Source organism: Clinocottus analis, unplaced genomic scaffold, assembly GCF_023055335.1.
Source record: "Clinocottus analis isolate CAN_PGR_092001 unplaced genomic scaffold, fCliAna1.0.p SCAF_20, whole genome shotgun sequence".
In the NCBI taxonomy this organism is placed as follows: domain Eukaryota; kingdom Metazoa; phylum Chordata; class Actinopteri; order Perciformes; family Cottidae; genus Clinocottus; species Clinocottus analis.
In genome coordinates this window covers 12593295-12611817 of record NW_027175932.1, presented here as the reverse complement: position 1 = coordinate 12611817, position 18523 = coordinate 12593295, and the positions used below count along the sequence as shown (strand labels likewise).

Here is an 18523-nt window from a genome sequence, read left to right as displayed (position 1 = left end):
ACGTCCAGCCATCAAATTGAATTCCAATAACATGGCAAGGTTAACAAAAAAGACCCGCAGCTCCAATAACCCATCCCAGGGTGAAACACACTTAAACAGCGTCCATAGCATTGCAATGTAACTGCACCATTACAGTTTTATAGATGAATACATGCAGCCCTGACAAATTTATGAAACGCTAACAGCAAAACTGTGAGTGAACTTTTGAAGGAGTTGAACATAATTTTGCGAGCGTAGACTGATGGAGTGCTCCAGAGCATCGCTGTGAGAGCTCAGCAGAGAGATGGGGAGTTTCACCAACTCACAGTGTCAGGGGCATGTGAGCGAGCGTGGAGGAGGGAATGTGATTCAGTGCTGAGTGATGTGAGCGTTTTGGTGGAAAGGATGAGAGTTCAGCCCACAATCAGATAGGGAGGAATGGTAATGCTATGAATGTAGATTAGAGCCAGATTAACCGGATGCTGTATAATTATCCCTACAGAGCCATGAAAGAAAGGAGTTGAGACTCAGCGGCAATGTTTATGAGTTCATATCGCACCTTCCATAAAATGTGCAGGTTTGTGTGCTGCAGGCAGGGTTACAGAATTGATTGAGATTCACCGGGTGGTCGCCACATTACCTGTGAAGTCTCTGTGACTCGAAGGAACGAATGTTGGAGCAGCTTAAGTGGACAGAAAGCAGCACCGGCACCGCCTCCTTCTGAAGACCATGCGGAAAACAACATCCTTCAAAGAGGCTTCTTTGGAAAAAGAAGGACTGAGAATCCATTCTTGAAGCTGGCGCTTCATTGCATCGTCGGGGATCTCCTGTGCTTCCTATACGCCCGGCTCTGGGGTGTGTGTTCTCTCCAATAATCGAGATGATGTGACAATGCTAGGGCTTTTGACCCAAGCCTCAAAAAGAGAGGGTCATGTACTGGGGGTGAATGACTGCCATGAATAAAGCGAGATCATTTGCAATCAACCGCTAATGATGGTGATGTAATAAACTGTAGAGTTTAGACTGTAGACTCAGTGGAATTTCCGGCAGGAGAAGCTTGCAAGGATGCAATTAAAATTACTTAATTTCACCCTCAAGCTTCCATAGCAGCTACCTCCCCTCCCCCCGTACCGCACCTCAGGAAGGTGCCCGTGAGGCCGATTGCGCGAGATTGCATGGAAATGTTTATCAACGGACATCATGTAGAAATTGTAGATTGTGGTCACTGTTGTCAGGGTCATCATTGTAAATGAAAATTGGTTCTCAATTGATTTTACCTGATTAAATAAAGGTCAAATGTACAATCACAGCCCAGCAGAAACATACAATCTCTGCTCGTTAGGGGACTTCAGCCGTGAAAGGAAAATGCTAAATGTGTACTAATGTATTCCTGCAACCAACCTGTGGCTGCTCCCCTTACTCATTATCCATGCCTGGTGGTTATGAAATGAAGTGGGCTTTCATGTAATTTCTTGGTATAGATTTAATTGGTAACATTTAACCTTTTAAACGCAGCTTTCAATTCCATCCAAACCGAGCAGTCATTTGACAACGAACAGGGCTCGTCCTTGAGTCGAAGACACGGAGGTAGAAAGTGACAAATTCTGATTTCTTTTCCTAAAGCTTTCGTGGCGGCCCACTCGTCTGGCTTCCTGTGCTGCGCTGCTGTTTTCCTCTGGTGGGGTCGTCACAGGGATGCTCTCTCATAGTGATGAGAAGACCAGTTCTTTTAGGCAGCGTGGTTTGTGCCGTACATGTACCTCTGAGCCAACTCATGAACTCAACGACTTCTTCTCACAAGAAACGCTCACATTTAGCTATGACCAAACAATCCAACAAAACTGCGGCACAAAAACACCAAACACTCAAGAGCACGAGCCACGATCAGAAGGAACAGTATTAAAATCTAAGGGTTGTGGTTCGAGCCCCGGCTCTGCTGATCCATGTGGATGTGTCCTTGAGCAAGACCCTGAATTGCTCCCTGTTGCTGTGACTGCGATATATGGAGCAAAATGTGAGTTTGGATAAAAGCGTCAGCTAAAGTAAATGCTGTTTTATCCGTCTTTGTCGTTCATGCCGAGGTAAAAGGTCACCGCTGTTCACGCTGCACCTTTCTGTGTTCTTCGATAGATAGATTGATGGATAATTACTTTATTGATCCCCAAAGGGAAATTCAAGATAGTAAGATAGTACTATAAGTAGTTCTTATAGTAAGTAAGCCATAATGCTCTTCAGCAGAAAATCACAGCGGATACATTTTTCCCCTTCAGGGGACAAATGGAAGAAATGTGTCGGAAACAGATTTGGCGTCTTATCTTCAAAATAATTTCTTCTGTTTCTTCGACAGCTTTGCCCTTAAAAAGCACGAAGGAAGGTTCACCGTCTGGGCAGGATGTGAGCTGCTCCCTTATCTTCTACAGGTTATTAGGCCGTATGATCTGCTGCACACTGTGTGTGTGTGTGTGTGTGTGTGTGTGTGTGTGTGTGTGCCTGTATCACAAAAAACAATGACAGCCAAATGACGTCACAAGGGATGTAAATGAGATGAAGTACTTGGAGACTTTCCCACTGTTCCTATCCAAAGTGAGCGGTTTAGCATCGGCTTAAGGATCCAGTACAGTTGAAGGTCAGCAACTGGATCAAAGATTAAGAAAACATCACAAATATAATTGTAGATTTAGGTGTCCTGTGGGAGTGTTAGAGTGGTTACAATAAATCTACATACATGGTTGGATTTAAGGGGTTGCGCAAAGTGAACCCACAAAGAATAGACCCATGCTAAGCCCCGCCCTTTTGTTTATGGAGTCACGACCAGTGTTTGAAGGATACATCCTGGATGTCAAAGTGATGCAGCCGTGAGGACAGGTTGAAAACATAAAGATAGGAGCCAAAGCCTCAGAGCTCAGTGCCGCTTCACACAGACGACAATGACATGAAGGAGCAGCCCTGTTCCTCAAGCCAAGCAACAAATATACATATATATATAAATATATATATATATGTTGATTTATCGGCAAAAAGAAGATTTCAGTGCAACTTTAAAGTTTCCGAAAGAGTCAGTGTGAGCTGAATGTGTGTGTACACGTCCTAACTCTACGAGTGTGAAAGAATAGCAATGAAGGGTGACCAAAGAGATGGAGTCAGAGGGAGGAAGAGGGAAAAGAGGAAAGAGGGGGTGGGGGAGATGGAGACGGCCTTGTCAGCTGCGGCGCCATGACAACGGCAGCCAGGAAACAGCAGGAGTGTTTATTTTGATGTCTTTTCTTTGTTTTCCTGGCACGTGCGGCGGTGATCCAGGATGTGACATCAGCTCTCGTGTCCGTGAGTGCAAACAATCGGCCGGGCAGCTTACGAGCAGCACTTGTTATCAAGCAATTGGATACCAGGCAGCTGGAGAAATTCAAAGGACGCACGCTTCTGCCCCGCGGGCGGTTCATCTGTACGGCGTGGAGGTTACACGAGCTGCTACTGCAGTCTCTCTGTTCTGCTTCAGCCTCTGAAGAGCGCAAATATTCCATCCGATGAGGGATTTGACCCGCACCTGAACACATAAATATTCAGGCAATGATGGAAGGGATTGCCGTATCTGATGTAACGCTCAACTGGACCGCTGGAGCGTCCAAATGATTATACTTCATTAATTCACTTGAATGCATCAGATAAAGCCCAACAGTGAAATGTACTTTACACCATTGTATGGCTGCCTTTGAGTCTTTCCTCGGTGCGAGTGCAGCATGTGCCCAGAGGAATAAACGATCGACCAGTAAAGTAGATTCCAACGGCAGCGCAATGCTGATTACGCCGGTCACTCAGTGGGTTTTCCTCTGCCACGGGCAACTGAACGCTTTGCAACAAACTTCATTTCATCCGTCCATCAATGTGGCACATCCCCAGGCTCTGATCACAAAATGTTCTTGTGTGACGGATGCTTGTGGGATCAGCCGTTGGGGGAACTGAGAGGTCAGCAGGCTCAAGTCGGGACAGAGTTGGATCATTTTGCAGGAAAATCTCCTGTTATTTCCAAAATGAAGTGGCGACTGTTCTAAAGGGCTCTTTATTGGAAAACTGCTTCTCAGAGGGCGCCTTGGTCCAGTTCGCAGTGCACAGATATATATTTTTATTTTCTCATTGCACAGCTCCTGTCTTCCTCTGTTGCTCAGCTTCAGGCCTGCAGCCTGGCTAGAAAGAGCTCTTGTCCAATCACATGTCACCTCTGTTTCTCTGGTAGATTAGCGGCGACTCATGGCGAGGCCTGCGAGCATTATGGAAGTGTGTTTCGGCCCAGACCATCAACGTGACCATCAACGTGACCATCAACGTGACCATCAACATGCGCTGTGATTGGTGCAGCGGCAGTAGGTCGCGGTAATGCACCTTTTGTTAGAGTCTATGGAAGAAAGAAGAAGAAGAAGAAGAAGAAGAAGAAGAAGAAGAAGAAGAAGAAGAAGAAGAAGAAGAAGAAGAAGAAGAAGAAGAAGAAGAAGAAGAAGAAGAAGAAGAAGAAGAAGAAACTTACAACCAAGAACCTTGTACCTGCTGGTAGATCGAGTGATGACTTCTTTCTCTCAGAGGGTCATGGAGGGTTATGGGCGTGCAGAGAGAAATGCTGGTTGTGTTACTGTCAGCGTTTTTATCTCCGCAATCGTATTTAATCATAAACAGCTACGGTCCTCTAAACCTAAGCAACAGAGTTGTGTTTCTGTCAAAGTCATTTGTGTCAATGTCATTTAAACCATTGTTCATGGAAAGATATTGATTAGTACAGCTTTAATATGGCAACATAACAGCTAGATAAAGAAGCAGAATGGCAAGATAAGATCCCTAAACACGATCAATTATTGTTTGAATGTCACAGAAAAGAGATAGTAGAACAAGCCTTACACCAACATCAACCATGCAGCAACAGACATTTAGTTCACCAACATCATGCTGACATACATCTGATCCCTTCATGTACAGCAACATGGCACGAGGCCTGTCCATTCTACATCGACTGTAGACGACACTATCAGTTTCCAGTCCACACGTCCCCTCTGTTCTTCTACACCGAGCACTGACTGTCCACAGCACACCTCAGCCGAGCTGCCAAAATGCAGGATGTTAGGAAATGTCAGATGTTATCCCCTGGCAGCCTTACGTAACTCCCGAGCGTGTGTCAGCAGTAATCCTCTTAGAGAGGAGAGGAGTTGCCTTAATAGGAAACAAAACACAGTTTGCCTCCCCTGTCCCTGCTTTTAATAATCAAAATGGAGTTTGTGCGAAGGCCACCTCACCCGGGTAATCCATGCCGGAGGACAAGCCCCTGCTCTCAAATGATTATTTGCATGTTCAAAACGATAGATGTTGTGTAAACAGATGTGTTAAAACGTATTAAAACGGTATTATTAAAACGCAGAGATGTCCAAAACAAAACAAATCCCCCTGGAATTGTGTTACCACACAAAACCAAAAGCTACTTCTTTATACAGGCCGGTATTAAAAACACTACACACACTGACATCTACACACACCTACACACACTTACACCTACACACACCTACACACACTTACATCTACACACACCTACACACACAAACATCTATACACACCTACACACACAAACATCTACACACACCTACACACACTTACATCTACACACACCTACCTACACACACTTACATCTACACACACCTACACACACTTACATCTATACACACCTACACACACAAACATCTATACACACCTACACACACTTACATCTATACACACCTACACACACTTACATCTACACACACCTACACACACTTACATCTACACACACCTACCTACACACACTTACATTTACACACACCTACACACACTTACAACTATACACACCTACACACACTTACATCTATACACACCTACACACACACACACACACACATCTATACACACCTACACACACTTACACCTACACACACTTACAACTATACACACCTACACACATCTACATGTATCTACATGTGTCTACATGTATCTAACATGTGTCTAACGTGTATCTAACATGTATCTACATGTGTCTACATGTGTCTACATGTGTCTACATGTGTATAACATGTGTCTAACATGTGTCTACATGTGTCTACATGTGTATAACATGTGTCTAACATGTGTCTACATGTGTCTACATGTGTCTAACATGTGTCTAACATGTATCTAACATGTGTCTAACGTGTATCTAACATGTATCTACATGTGTCTACATGTGTCTACATGTGTCTACATGTGTCTAACATGTGTCTAACATGTATCTAACATGTATCTAACATGTATCTAACATGTGTCTACATGTGTCTAACATGTGTCTACATGTGTCTAACATGTGTCTACATGTGTCTAACGTGTATCTAACATGTGTCTACATGTGTCTACATGTATTTAACATGTGTCTACATGTGTATAACATGTGTCTAACATGTGTCTACATGTGTATAACATGTGTCTACATGTGTATAACATGTGTCTACATGTGTCTAACATGTATCTAACATGTGTCTAACGTGTATAACAAATGGCTAAATGACGTGTTTTTAATAGTGGAGCTTTGTCCGTTTTTATATACAGACAATATTTATTGGAAGCATCAATTCATTCATTGGAAACTGGGTCTTAAAGGGTTTTAATTCACAACTAATAATAATTAATGAGCGTGTTTTTCTTCCTGCTCTTTATACATGCAATTAACTCACCCGAGGAGGTTGTCCTCCAGGGCACACGTGTTTCAGCATGACTCTGTCATGCTGTTCAATAATATTCACAATGCAGCTTCACACAATGAGAATATTGATGACTACATTGCGCCCCAGTGGATACGCTCATAAAATGACATTAGTATGCAGGCAGTGCTGCGCTTCCTAAATTATGGAGCGATAAGGATGGTTGTAAAAAAAACTGCTTATTTTCTCTGAGAGCTGCACAGGTAACACTGCTTATGGTGCGAAACAGACAGTCAGGGAATGACGTCACCACATTTCCCCCTTACTGAATTCCCTCAATGTAAAATTTGACTCAGTAGCTATGCTATTTATTATTATTATTAATAATAATAATTTTATTATAGTAAAAAAGAAAGAAAAGTATGAGTAAATAAGTGAATGAATAAGTGATGAAAATATGTTGTTGCTGAAGCGTAACTAAGCCCTCTGCCTCCCTCTGGTGGTGTGAAGGATAATTTCTGGTTGAGCTCAACAGCCGTTAACCTTTGACCTGGAGGGAGGGCATTTAGGGCATTTAGGGTGTTGAGGTCCTACATTTTAATTTTGTTACCTTGGGGGATTTTAACAAAATAAATTAAGAACAATAAAGACAAATTTGAAAAGGTTAGAATGTAGGGGATATTTTTGTTATGTAAATGCACAATTAACTTAAAAAGTAAGAAATAAATCTGCCCTATATGAGTGAAATCTGTTTTAAAATATCAGAAAAGAAAAGGAAAAAAGTATTGGCGTGAAACTACCATGAAGCCGAGAACACACTCATCCCTTCTGACGAAGAGTTAAGTGTTTATTTGTTTTGCTTCTTGTCTTTGCTCGTTCATCTCTCCATGGATAAATACAAATATTTATAACAAAATATATTTAAAAAACTAAATCGAGCAATTCTCTTGTCCTATTGCACAGAAAAGGTTTGAAATGGTTGTTCCTCTTGACTCCACATGTTGTGCAACGCCGAAGAAACACACACAAAGGCAAGTCCAATTTCCTTACAATAAATATTGTTTATTAATGCAGTTATGAATCTAAATGGAAAGCATTTCCCATTCAAGCTCTTATAGATGTGATTGTTGGGAATGCTGAAGTGAGCGATCCTCACGTTCTTCTCACTTTGTCTTCGTTGGTGAGATTGCTGGGCAACAGCTGCAACCCATCTATGTTCTTGACCTTCATACTTCACACACATTCACTTCTTACATCCATCTTCAACTTCATTTCAACTTCATTCCCAATGTTCAGCTCATGGAGGACATTATCTCAACCTTTAATTTGATTGAGATTAGCCAATTAGATCGCTGCTCTGACCTCTGAGGTGGATTGTTAGCTGACATGACACAAGATTTGACCACATGGGATTTGTCTTCCAGGGACTTCAACTGTAAGACTTCCTTAAGATAAATAAAATACATTATGTTCACTGAGAACCGCTTTCACCGTTTTGTGTCCACGTACAGGAGAGGAAGTCTTCAGCTGGAAACAGGAGTTTATGAGGGGACCCTAAAGTAGGCTGAGAGATTTTCAAAACAAAAGCCCTTCATGAAAGGTTGCTTGAGCATACGACAAGCTGCCTGAGCGCTAAAAAACCTTTTAAAATGAAATAATAATAAAAACAATTTCTATAATTCGTGCTTATGAGGTTTGGACCTTAACTATTTTTTTTCACTTATTCCAAAAATACACTTCATTGCTCACACTATAATTTCTAATATTCCGACTGTTCATATATTCTTTCCGCTGCTCCTTCATACAAAGTTAAGCCAGCAGTGCAGTTTAGCTTTGTGCCATTGATCAAGCGGTGCTGCTCAGCTCCCTGCTACAGGCTACTCAAAGCGATGCGGTTCGGCTCCCGGCTCCATCAGTCGGATTTTCAGCTGCCAGCAATCCCACCTGCATTCTCTACTGTTTTATTGCATCAGACTATAGCGCAGCAGATGGCCTGACATTCATTTAAATATTGCTATTTACAATAAACCAACACGTGGACTCCTCAAACAAGGAGTCCCGTGCACAGGGTTTGTCATTCAGGAAGTCCATAGAGTCATTTCTCTTGTCCAAAACAAGACATCTGTAAAAGTGTAGTCTTGCTTGAAATCTACATTCAGGATCTGAAGACGCACGCTGCTGAGAGTCCAAAGTGGTAGAAACTATCTGAAGAAAAAAGAAAGAGAAAAAGGTAGCAAAACCCACTGCCAGGATGTTCAGGGGGACGACATCCGTCATGAATGCAGACACGGGGCGGCCTGCTGGGTGCAGTTCATCAACTCTCTGCTAGGAGGTGCTGGTCTGACACGGCAGGAGGAAGGTATGAGGGTCCAGTATCATGCAGGAAACCCGGCGCTCCTCTCCTTCCTCCACTGTGCGAACACCAGCCGGTAACCTGCGAGTAAGAGAAACCAGACGGTTGGGCTGATAACACTGGGAGACATACAGCGGCTCACGTTAAATGTTTAGAGCTATGACCTAAGGTACACAGCTTAGGTCTTAGGGTGCAGTCACTCTAAAATACAAATATATATATATATATATATATATATATATATATATATATATATATATATATATATATATATATATAAATAAATAGTATATGAATTTTCCTTTAAACAAGCTTAACCTCCTTTCCTTTGTTGATTTTGGTCTCTTAGAAATACACATTCTTTCAACTATGATAACATGCATTCAGTAGCTTGATATGTTTTATGATGAAGACATTTGTGGCTTAAGGCTGGAGAGAATAAAAACAACCTAATAACCTGCTGCTTGTGTAAACAGGCGTTCTCATTCAGGCTCCTCCCACACACCAATACGTCTACGTTTTAAAATGCATGAACTCTGTTGTGTTTTTTTTTCTAGCGTCCACACCTATCCAATACTTTTGACAATGTTCTTTGTCTAGTTTCTCCGATGATCAAGCTAACGTTATAGCCACAAATTGATTAAAAACTCTGCTTCCGACTGACCTTTTCAATCTTTCCAGCCGACCAGTATTAAATGAAAAAACATGTAGGAGGGTGCACCAGTCGTGGACGGAGCTGAACCTGAACAAACTGGTTCTGGATCTCCGGCCGAAGCATGCGGTGCATTCAGGGCCATTCCTTGTGATGGGCCCTGTCTTTCTTCTTCTTCTCGTTTTTCTCCCTCTGCAGTCTCTCCAGCTCGGCCTCATACATCATCTCCTGGATCAGGTATTTCTCTCTGCGCATCCGGTCCCGCAGGTCTTTGGGGAGGTCGGGGATCAGGTACGCGATCAGCGTCTTGATGGCAAAGACCATGTGCTGCAGGAGCAGAGAACGTTAGCGCGTAAGCCGGCGCCTTACCTCCACGATAAAAACAAGCCCAGCACTAAAGTGACAAGGCGGGAAGAGATAATTGAATCATCCACCGCGAGGTGGAGACAGACGGTTAAAGGCGTTAAATAAAAATGCAAGTGACGGACTATTTGAGCAATCCATCATGCCTGGATTCTGGGGGGGGTTCGGAAGAAGAAGTAGATTTATATTGATTGGACTATTAGTAAGACTTCTTTGTTTGCTGTGAGCACATTGCAGCTTGCTGTCTACTCATGAGTATGAATCCCTTTGCAGCCGGCTGTCTGGCGCCATATGTCACCGACTGAAAACACGTACCTCGAACACGATGATGAAGGCTAGCCGCGCTGCCAGGACGTGCCAGAACTGCAGCGTGTACGAGTAAGGGTCGGCCGAGTCTGGAGGCTCCCTGTAGTCCCGGTACCTGGTGGGTCAAAACAGATGAGTTCAAAGGTCATCGCATCTGTTTTTGTGTGATGGGAAAACTTTGACTTTAAATTCTCTTTGCGACTTGATGTATTCTCGCTGAAGCCGGCTTCTGGGTTGCATCTAAACTTCTGTTTGAACTGTTTACGTTGTGATTTATATTTTATGCGGCGCTCAATAAGAGCCTGCGTGTTGGTTAATTAATATCATTAATGAAGTGATGGATGAAAACACCCACACACACTTTCCTGGGATTGTGCAAATGCTGGCAGATAAAGGTATTGTGCTTCTGAAGAGCTTATTTTTTGTGTAACCCGCATTGAAATGACAGTTTCCAGTATATTTTGAACATCTTATGCACGATGAGCACTGCAAGCTGACACACACACACACACAAACACAGAGACACGACTTACCGACAATACTTTACAGCTTCTCCAAACAGCTCGGAGCCATTAGTCATCGACTGGGATCTATTCTCAAAGTCAGACACCCGAAACACAGAGAGACTGGCGTTGACGTAACCGATCATACACCTGAGGAGCATATGAGCGATCCTTTTAGTCAACACTTCCAGTAAATAAAACAGAAACAAAATCCTCAATTTATCAAATCAACGTTGTCCCTTTGCGTGCAACATGCGGGAGAGCAAACAGTTTTTTCAAAAGTTACATTTAAAAGGCTAAACGCTAACGCATATGGATAGAAGCATAACCTTTAGTTCAATAAAAACGTGTTTGTGCTGCTGCATCGTGAATAAAGAGGACACACTGATTAGTGGAGCTGAAGCAGAAAAGAAAAACTGTGCAGCGTTCCAGTACTATGGATTTTAACATTTGTATGTCAGCACTGCTACACTAAATTATGAAGGTAAAAGGAACTAATAGAGACCAAACTGATATAAACTACACGGTTAAAGCATCACTCACCCCTGCCCTGCTCGGCCCTGACCGGCACACGGGCCATACTTGTAGGCGTAAACAATGCGGGGGATGAAGTCTGAGGTAACCGCGATGACAAAGGCGTTGGTGATGACGGACAAGATGCCGATGCCCTCCAGGACGCCGTACCAGATCCCTGCCACAGACGCGCACAATTAGACACGCATATATATCCCCAAAAATATTACACTTTCAAACGTCGAAGGTTTGTTGTGCCTGAGTTGTTTCATTCACCTATATCTTTGGCTTGTGAGGGCAGAGGTCGCCGCCACTGCGTGACGAACTTGTAGGCGTCCAAGCGGATCTCGATGACGTTGTTCAGCAGCGCTAAGAGAGGAGCCAGAGGGAACGCTGCCACGAAGATGGTGGTGAAGCCAAACTGGAGGACTGAAACACACAACAACCACAAGCCTTCAGGCCCCGAAGTTCCTGCAGAGGTTTATCATGGGTGACATGTCAGCCAACAATTGCAAATGTAATGTAGCAGATGTGGAGCAACAGATACAATATATCTGACGATATGATTAATATAAGTCCAATATTCACGTATTATCGCTGCTTTCTCTCCATAAACTGCTGAGGGAAATCTTTGCAGGCCAGCCTGGAAGTTAGCGTTACACTGGTTCCCTCGACAAAGGTAGTGGACTTTAGATTGTTAAAGAAAATGTATTAAAATACTTCAAATATTTTATCTTCACACTTGAAACCCTATTTTATGATTTTTTTGCAATCGGCTGAACCGCTGCTAACGCTTTCACAACATGAAATACATAATTTTCATCGTAAATATCTAACTTGTGAACTGTAAGGGATTTCACAACAAGAGAATTGTAAGTGCATACATGTTAAATCCTTCCCTGGTTTGAGGACTCCTTCCTGCAGCACACCTGCACCTGGCTCTGCTAGCTGCTAGCTGCTATAATCAGCAAACAAGCTCCTTGCTAGCTTGGTAACTGTTAAGCTAACTAACTGTTGTTTGGTGTGGAGCCGCTGGTGTCGAGTGTGTTTATGAGCCTTTCTGATGAAACAGCTGCCCGCTGTCCAGTGAACCAAAATAAAAGTGTGCAAAAAACAAAACGATAAGCTGAAAGGTGCTAAAATATTCAAGGAAACTGCACAGTAATAATTCTCTGTGGGTGCATCCCGACAAGCAAACCCTTTCCTTTTACACAGTATTTTTTTTCATTGCTAATGTAAAAATATTGATTAGTGCAGCTTTGTTTGATTTATATGACTCCCGCAGGCACAACTGCAACAACAGAGATACGAGCATGTGGTAAAGCTCCAGCCCAAATTTAATCCATAGAAAATCAGTGTCACAGTTACATAACATGCGCTGCAGCGGCCAGGGCTCCAAATGAAAAGGTTGCATTGTCCAAAGAATTATAGATAGTATTAGACAGGATTAAGCCGTCGAGTGCAATTAGGATAACCTTACACCTGATCATCTCAGGTTGTGGTGCCAACATGACTTAAGGTTTTTACTATCTGTGCTACAACCCAGATAGAGATTTTTTACTCGGCACTCCAGATGCAACGTACTCATTTCTAAGTACTCGTCAAAGAGTCCGTAGGCATTCATCGGCTGCAGGTTGTAATCCTTCTCCCACTGGGGGAAGCTGGCCTTGGCTTTCTGTCCGTGCTCTCTCCGCAGCCTCCGCCGCGTCCACCAGTTCTGGATCAGCCTAGCAGAGCAAGAGCAGAGCAAACAGGACGTTTAGATTCAAGATACTACGAGGAACTTTAATCTCGTGTTGACTTTGGCGGCCCCTGGGGACCAGAGCGGTAGTGTTTCCGACTGCAAAGTCCTTTTGAGAAATGTCTTCTTTTACTGCGACAGGGTCTGACGGTCTTCCTCACAGTAACTTCAACACCGAATTAGTTGATATTGTAAATTATTTGTGGTTTGGGCATGAACATTATTGGGTATGTTTAACATTTGAAGGTGAGAAACATCACTCACGGGTAGCCAAGCTCCATGAAATTGTTCCAGGTCTGTTTTAGCACCATGATGATCCCCATCTGTAGACAGAGGTCGATGAGACAGCCACTGGGGTGGCACTACAGCAGCAAGGAGAGAGAGAGAGAGACGGTCAAATATAACTGTAGCCCTCACTTACAATGGCACTCTGCATTGTTGTCGAAAGATGCATCATTTTTTATAAGCATAGCTCACTGTGACTCAAATTGCCAACACTATAAACGCGGCAAAATTAACTATACTCCAAAAATACTTGATCTTTGAGAGCGCTGTTGTTCACATTATTCTTCCACAGTGCATTGCATGAAGGAAATGAAAGAGCAACTCACAGCTGCAAAGAAAAAACATGGACTAAATTGCAAAGGATGGTAAAACATCTCCATAAACACCGGCTTTCTCTTTGGTATGTTAAATCACGGATATATTCTAAGAGCCGGATGCCGGACCCCTCGATAGCGCCTCTTCAGTCCCATGAACGTCGCCCGCTGGCCCCTCCCGCCAGCTCCTGCTCGGCCCATCAGCATTGTGATGAACTCACAGATTTTTAAATCGCTTTTCTCGGGTCAAGGGACGTCATTCAAGTATAAAACCTCCACGGATCCAACATTAATATTAGAAAGAGTCATAATTGACCTTGTTAGCATTTTGAGGTGTCCTGTCAGCATTACATTTCTTGGCAGGACCTGCGCTGCGCAGCATTCGGGGGCCGGGATCGGCTCAGTGTCTCGTAATGGTAACAGTCTGGTCCTCTGCCAGATACCCGGGGAGGAGGGCAGCTCTAATTATGGGAACTAAGAGATCGCCTTAACATTCAACATGTCGTATGGAATTGTCTGGACACACACAGTATTCGTCTCAATGTTTTGCAGCCGTGAGCAGCTTCTCCTTTTGCTTTGCAAGAAAAACAAATGATTTATGACGCTTATTCAAGTAAATGTAATGATGTTTTTTTCCTGGTGGAATACTTTTGAAAGGTCCTTCAGCTGGTAATATATTGGTTGTTGTTACCATCTTTCCTCATTCCATGCATTACTAAGGTTTATTATGTATAAAAAATGTTGTTTTTCTGACTTTATCTGTTAATTTCTTCTTTCCCGCGTTATTTAAAAGCCATATGCTGTAGCACAGAGCTGCATTGCATATGCACCTGTGTCAGCAAGCGAATCAGACGTCAAATTATGATCAAAATGTTTTGTTCGAGGAAACCTTTCACACGTTAGCTTGCAGCTTTCATCATCTTTGCAGCTGTTCATAAAAGCCTCTAATCTCTCCGAGCAGCCCCAGATGGCCGTACTTGTACTGTACATGTCACATTACCGACAATTTTTCCATTTCCATTTCAGCAGCCATGGGAACAAGCGGTGACACGTTAGCTCAGCATTTAAAAGCGTCAACTCAGGCCTTCTGGTCCCCGGAGACCGACTCAGTGTGTGTTATTTCCCTGCATGTTCCCATAAGTACTGCCGGCAGCGACGCTGCCTGCTGAGGGAGGTTGAACGCCCCGTGGTCGGCCATACAATAATGGCTCGATGTCCAATTTGAAAATACTTAGACCCATAATGCTTTGCTGCTACTCCCCCGATGGGAAAAGTGAGGTTATTACTCACTTCTTCCAGTTTCCAGCGATTGATGAGTCGTAGATAAGCACCAGGCCGGCCTGTAAATCTGTCAACGCGGGAGAAAAACAATAACTTTCTTCTGTGAGGTGGCAGCTTTAATATCAGCAGGCTTTGCAGTAGCCAATGAGATGCGTTTGCTATGAAACACATTTATCTTGTGATGGTTTTAAACATATTATACTGACAAAGCAAAAAGTCGGGTTGGAAAATGTAAATAAAGTGTAAAGTGTAAAAATTAAAAAGGTAAAAAAAAAACTTTGGGCCAAACATATCCCTGATCAGCCTTTATTACATATTATCTATGAGAAGCTGGAAAGCTCTTTGACTTGGATGCTATACAACAGTCGGCTCTAGATGTCCCATATTTTCTCAGCACTTGGGGATTTACTTCATTTTTCTTGCACAGCTGGCTGGTTTACTACAAAAAGCTGAGAATACTTTGAGCGCTTTGGGGACTTCTTTGAAGAGAGAGTCAATATTCCCTGGTGCGCCTCAAGGGTGTGTCTATTTGTAGATTAAACAAATACGGTGTCTCGTCACTCGGATGAGTTTCTGTTTCACCCGAAGACGTGTGTACGTTACACGCCTCGGCCGTTTGCGCGTCTCTGACTGTCTGTGTTCTGCAGGAACGTCCTCACCTTCCCAAGAAGAAGGCGATGTAGAACGTGGAACTGTTGAGGTTGACGAACTGAAAAAGGAACATCTTGAGGGTGAAGCTGTTCTCCCACTCGGACTCTGTCCTTGGCTGTTCTGTGGTGGCACAGAGAAGCTGATCAACGGGTACAAACACTTACAGGAGTTGTTCAATCTGCATCACCCTTCCAGCTTCCAGACCATCCCATCCGCCGGTGCAGACAACTTACCTAAATTAGTGAGGAGAAGAGCAACCTTTTCATAGAGCTGGAACAAAGAAAGACACAACGTTGTCACCCATCACTGAGGGAGGAAGTGAAAGAGATGGTACACTTCATGTCGTGAGCTATTGGGTCTGGGTATGATGGTGTTTCATGGACCACTTCCCACTCACCACGTTGAGGAGCATGATCATGCAGAAGTTGATGCACACGGCCGTCCCCGTGGTCGCCACCTGGGAGTTGTTGCTGATGAGCGCCCAGCCGAACGCGGCGAAGGTGCTGACGGTGATGACGCGGTAGATGATGATGCCGAACACCGCGGCGATCACCACCAGGATCTGTGACATCGCAGCGACACGGCACGGCCACAAACGTGAACACAAGGCTTTCCATTGGCATCGACACACACAAAGAGAGTTGTGTACCCGCCGCTGGACGTGTGACACTCACCATGAAGAAGATCCCGGAGGCCGAGACGATGAGCCGACTGTATTTGTCGCTGAAGGCCTGGTGGGGTTCAGGCTTTCCTGATATGGGGTTCATCCGCTCCTTTTTGGAGTATTTGGCCTCAAACTGGGGGCGTATCTCGTCCTGAAAGACCAAAAGACAAAGACGTGCGTGAGCAAAACTGTAATAAATACATTTCCGATTCAAAACCCAGAATCTCAGAGTTTATAATCAGACTCGTCTTCTGTTCCTGACAAAGAAGACTGAGTCACTTTCACGCCCACGAGCCAGTTAGCGTTTGATTGACAGACGGAGGTTGATGCACAGGACATGCAGGCACATCATGAAGCCACTAAAAGTGCTGACGAAACACAAATTGCCGCAAGACGGCTTTGTAGGGTCACATTTTCAGTGAGTCATGCATTGATTTGCAACAGTCCCACCTTTATAAATACATGCCTGCAAACTAGCATCGACCGGAAAGATGTAGAAGTAGCCAAGCACTTCTCAAGGGTCAGAGATATTGTCTGTGAGGTGAAACCTCTCCGGTAAAGCCAAAAGGAACGTTGGCTCAATTCAAATACGAAGATAAAGGGCAGCAACTTAGTTGTTCCCTTTTTCAGACGCCCTTTTCCCTCAGATGCAGCAACAAAAGGAAGAGCTTCACCTCCTCCTCCTCCCAGTCGATCAGGTCCCAGTCGTATGCGAGGACCGCCCGGCGCCTTTTCCAGAACTCCAGGAAGACCGTGGCTGAAAAACATGGCGGGAAAAAAAAAACGTCAGGTGTTTGCATGTGTTCGTGCCCCGAAGCGTAGTGATTAAACACGCAAAAGAGCTTCCTGTGGCGTCCCACTGAGTCACAGAGGAGGTAGAGTTCATACAGCTTCAGGCTTTTGAAGGATTAGTCATCATCAACCCAGAAAAGAAATCAACCACAACATAAAAAACACTATTTATCTCATCTTAATCCATGAGCGTGTTCTCTGGTGGAAGATGGACTCGCCGTGCCGATGACGCCTTGATGCTGCAAGTAACAATAATCTAAAAATTCAATAAAAGAATTGAAATTTGTGGCCCTTCAAGCCCCTTACTCTGACACTTAATCCTACGTGTTGTTTAAGTTGTGTTTAGAGCTTGTACATATCTATATACAATACTGTAGCCTTGATTTTTAATTTGGTAGCTAACACTTTTTTTATTGATTTTAGGAGTACTTATACAATGTTTTTTTCTTGATTTTTACCTTTTGACCTGATATAACCCTCAGCAGGTTTCAGGTTTCAGGTACTAAGAAAATGGGCGAGTGCTGTAATGGGAATCATATGTTCTTAGTTTGATTCTCTCTTTCTAGTTTGTGAGATGGCCTCGAAACCTCTGCATGCAAATCATCCTCCGTCCTGTCGTTGTTCAGGAACACCTGGTATCAAGCAATCAATCACTTGAGTGGACAAGTCATCAACATAAGAGCAAAGACCTTCATGATATGACCCACAGCACTGACTCAATCACTCTGTGAAACAACAGGTCCCTTTGTGGACCCTCTGTCTTCTGAGCAGAGACTCACACTGACTTTGTGTACCGCTGCCTCTTCTCTGCGCAGGGAGTAAATTATGTCATAGACAAGTTCTTTGATATTCGTCATTTCAGCTTTAAAAGACTCAAAACCGAGTTGTGAAGTCCCCGTCACGGTGCTTTGAAACTTGAATCATTTACGTTGAGGCTGACGACGTCCGTGGTGCATCATAATAATCCTGAATGGAGGACATGTAGTTGAGAAGCGGTGTCGTCAGAAGCCTGAACAAAGTCCTCTGGATAGCTTACTCATTGCACACAAACACGTCTCTCCGCTGAAGCTGAAGCTCGCGGGGTCTGTGCTCCATGGCGTCCCACGTCCGGTTTGAAATGTTGTGACCGCGGAGCCGCAGCTGTCTGAGAAGGCCCCGCTTCCCCGTGTGGAGCCAGCAGGGGAGTTCACTTCTAAAGGAGCTTTAATGAAGGGATCTGATCCTCTGAGCAGGCGAGCCTCCAATTCACTTGGACAGCAGCAGCAGCAGCAGCAGCAGCAGCATAGCAGCGGAGCAGCAGAGCAGCAGCAGCAGCAGCAGCAGCAGCAGCAGCAGCAGCAGCAGCAGCAGCAGCGCGGCTGGAAGGTCAGTTCATTCGTGCACAAAGTGTCTGCAGACTGGGCTCTGTCTGTCTTCCACATGGTTTAATATCCGTGAGGCTTGTTTTTT

General features: G+C 44.0%; 1 protein-coding gene across 1 annotated transcript in view; it reads right to left on the bottom strand.

Moving 5' to 3' along the window:
- Positions 1–7707: 7707 nt before the first annotated feature.
- LOC137791431 (anoctamin-4-like) overlaps positions 7708–18523 on the bottom strand; it is a 34645-nt gene continuing 23829 nt past the window's right edge. Inside the window, exons 16-29 of the mRNA XM_068586385.1 lie at positions 16957–17039; positions 16293–16433; positions 16016–16180; positions 15852–15888; positions 15627–15738; positions 14977–15034; positions 13352–13449; positions 12931–13073; positions 11623–11775; positions 11377–11524; positions 10864–10983; positions 10340–10445; positions 9674–9988; positions 7708–9090 (exon numbers count right to left, since the gene is read on the bottom strand). Of these exons, the coding sequence (XP_068442486.1) occupies positions 9797–9988; positions 10340–10445; positions 10864–10983; positions 11377–11524; positions 11623–11775; positions 12931–13073; positions 13352–13449; positions 14977–15034; positions 15627–15738; positions 15852–15888; positions 16016–16180; positions 16293–16433; positions 16957–17039 (1556 nt within the window). The 3' untranslated portion in view covers positions 7708–9090; positions 9674–9796. The remainder of the gene's footprint in view (positions 9091–9673; positions 9989–10339; positions 10446–10863; positions 10984–11376; positions 11525–11622; positions 11776–12930; positions 13074–13351; positions 13450–14976; positions 15035–15626; positions 15739–15851; positions 15889–16015; positions 16181–16292; positions 16434–16956; positions 17040–18523) is intronic.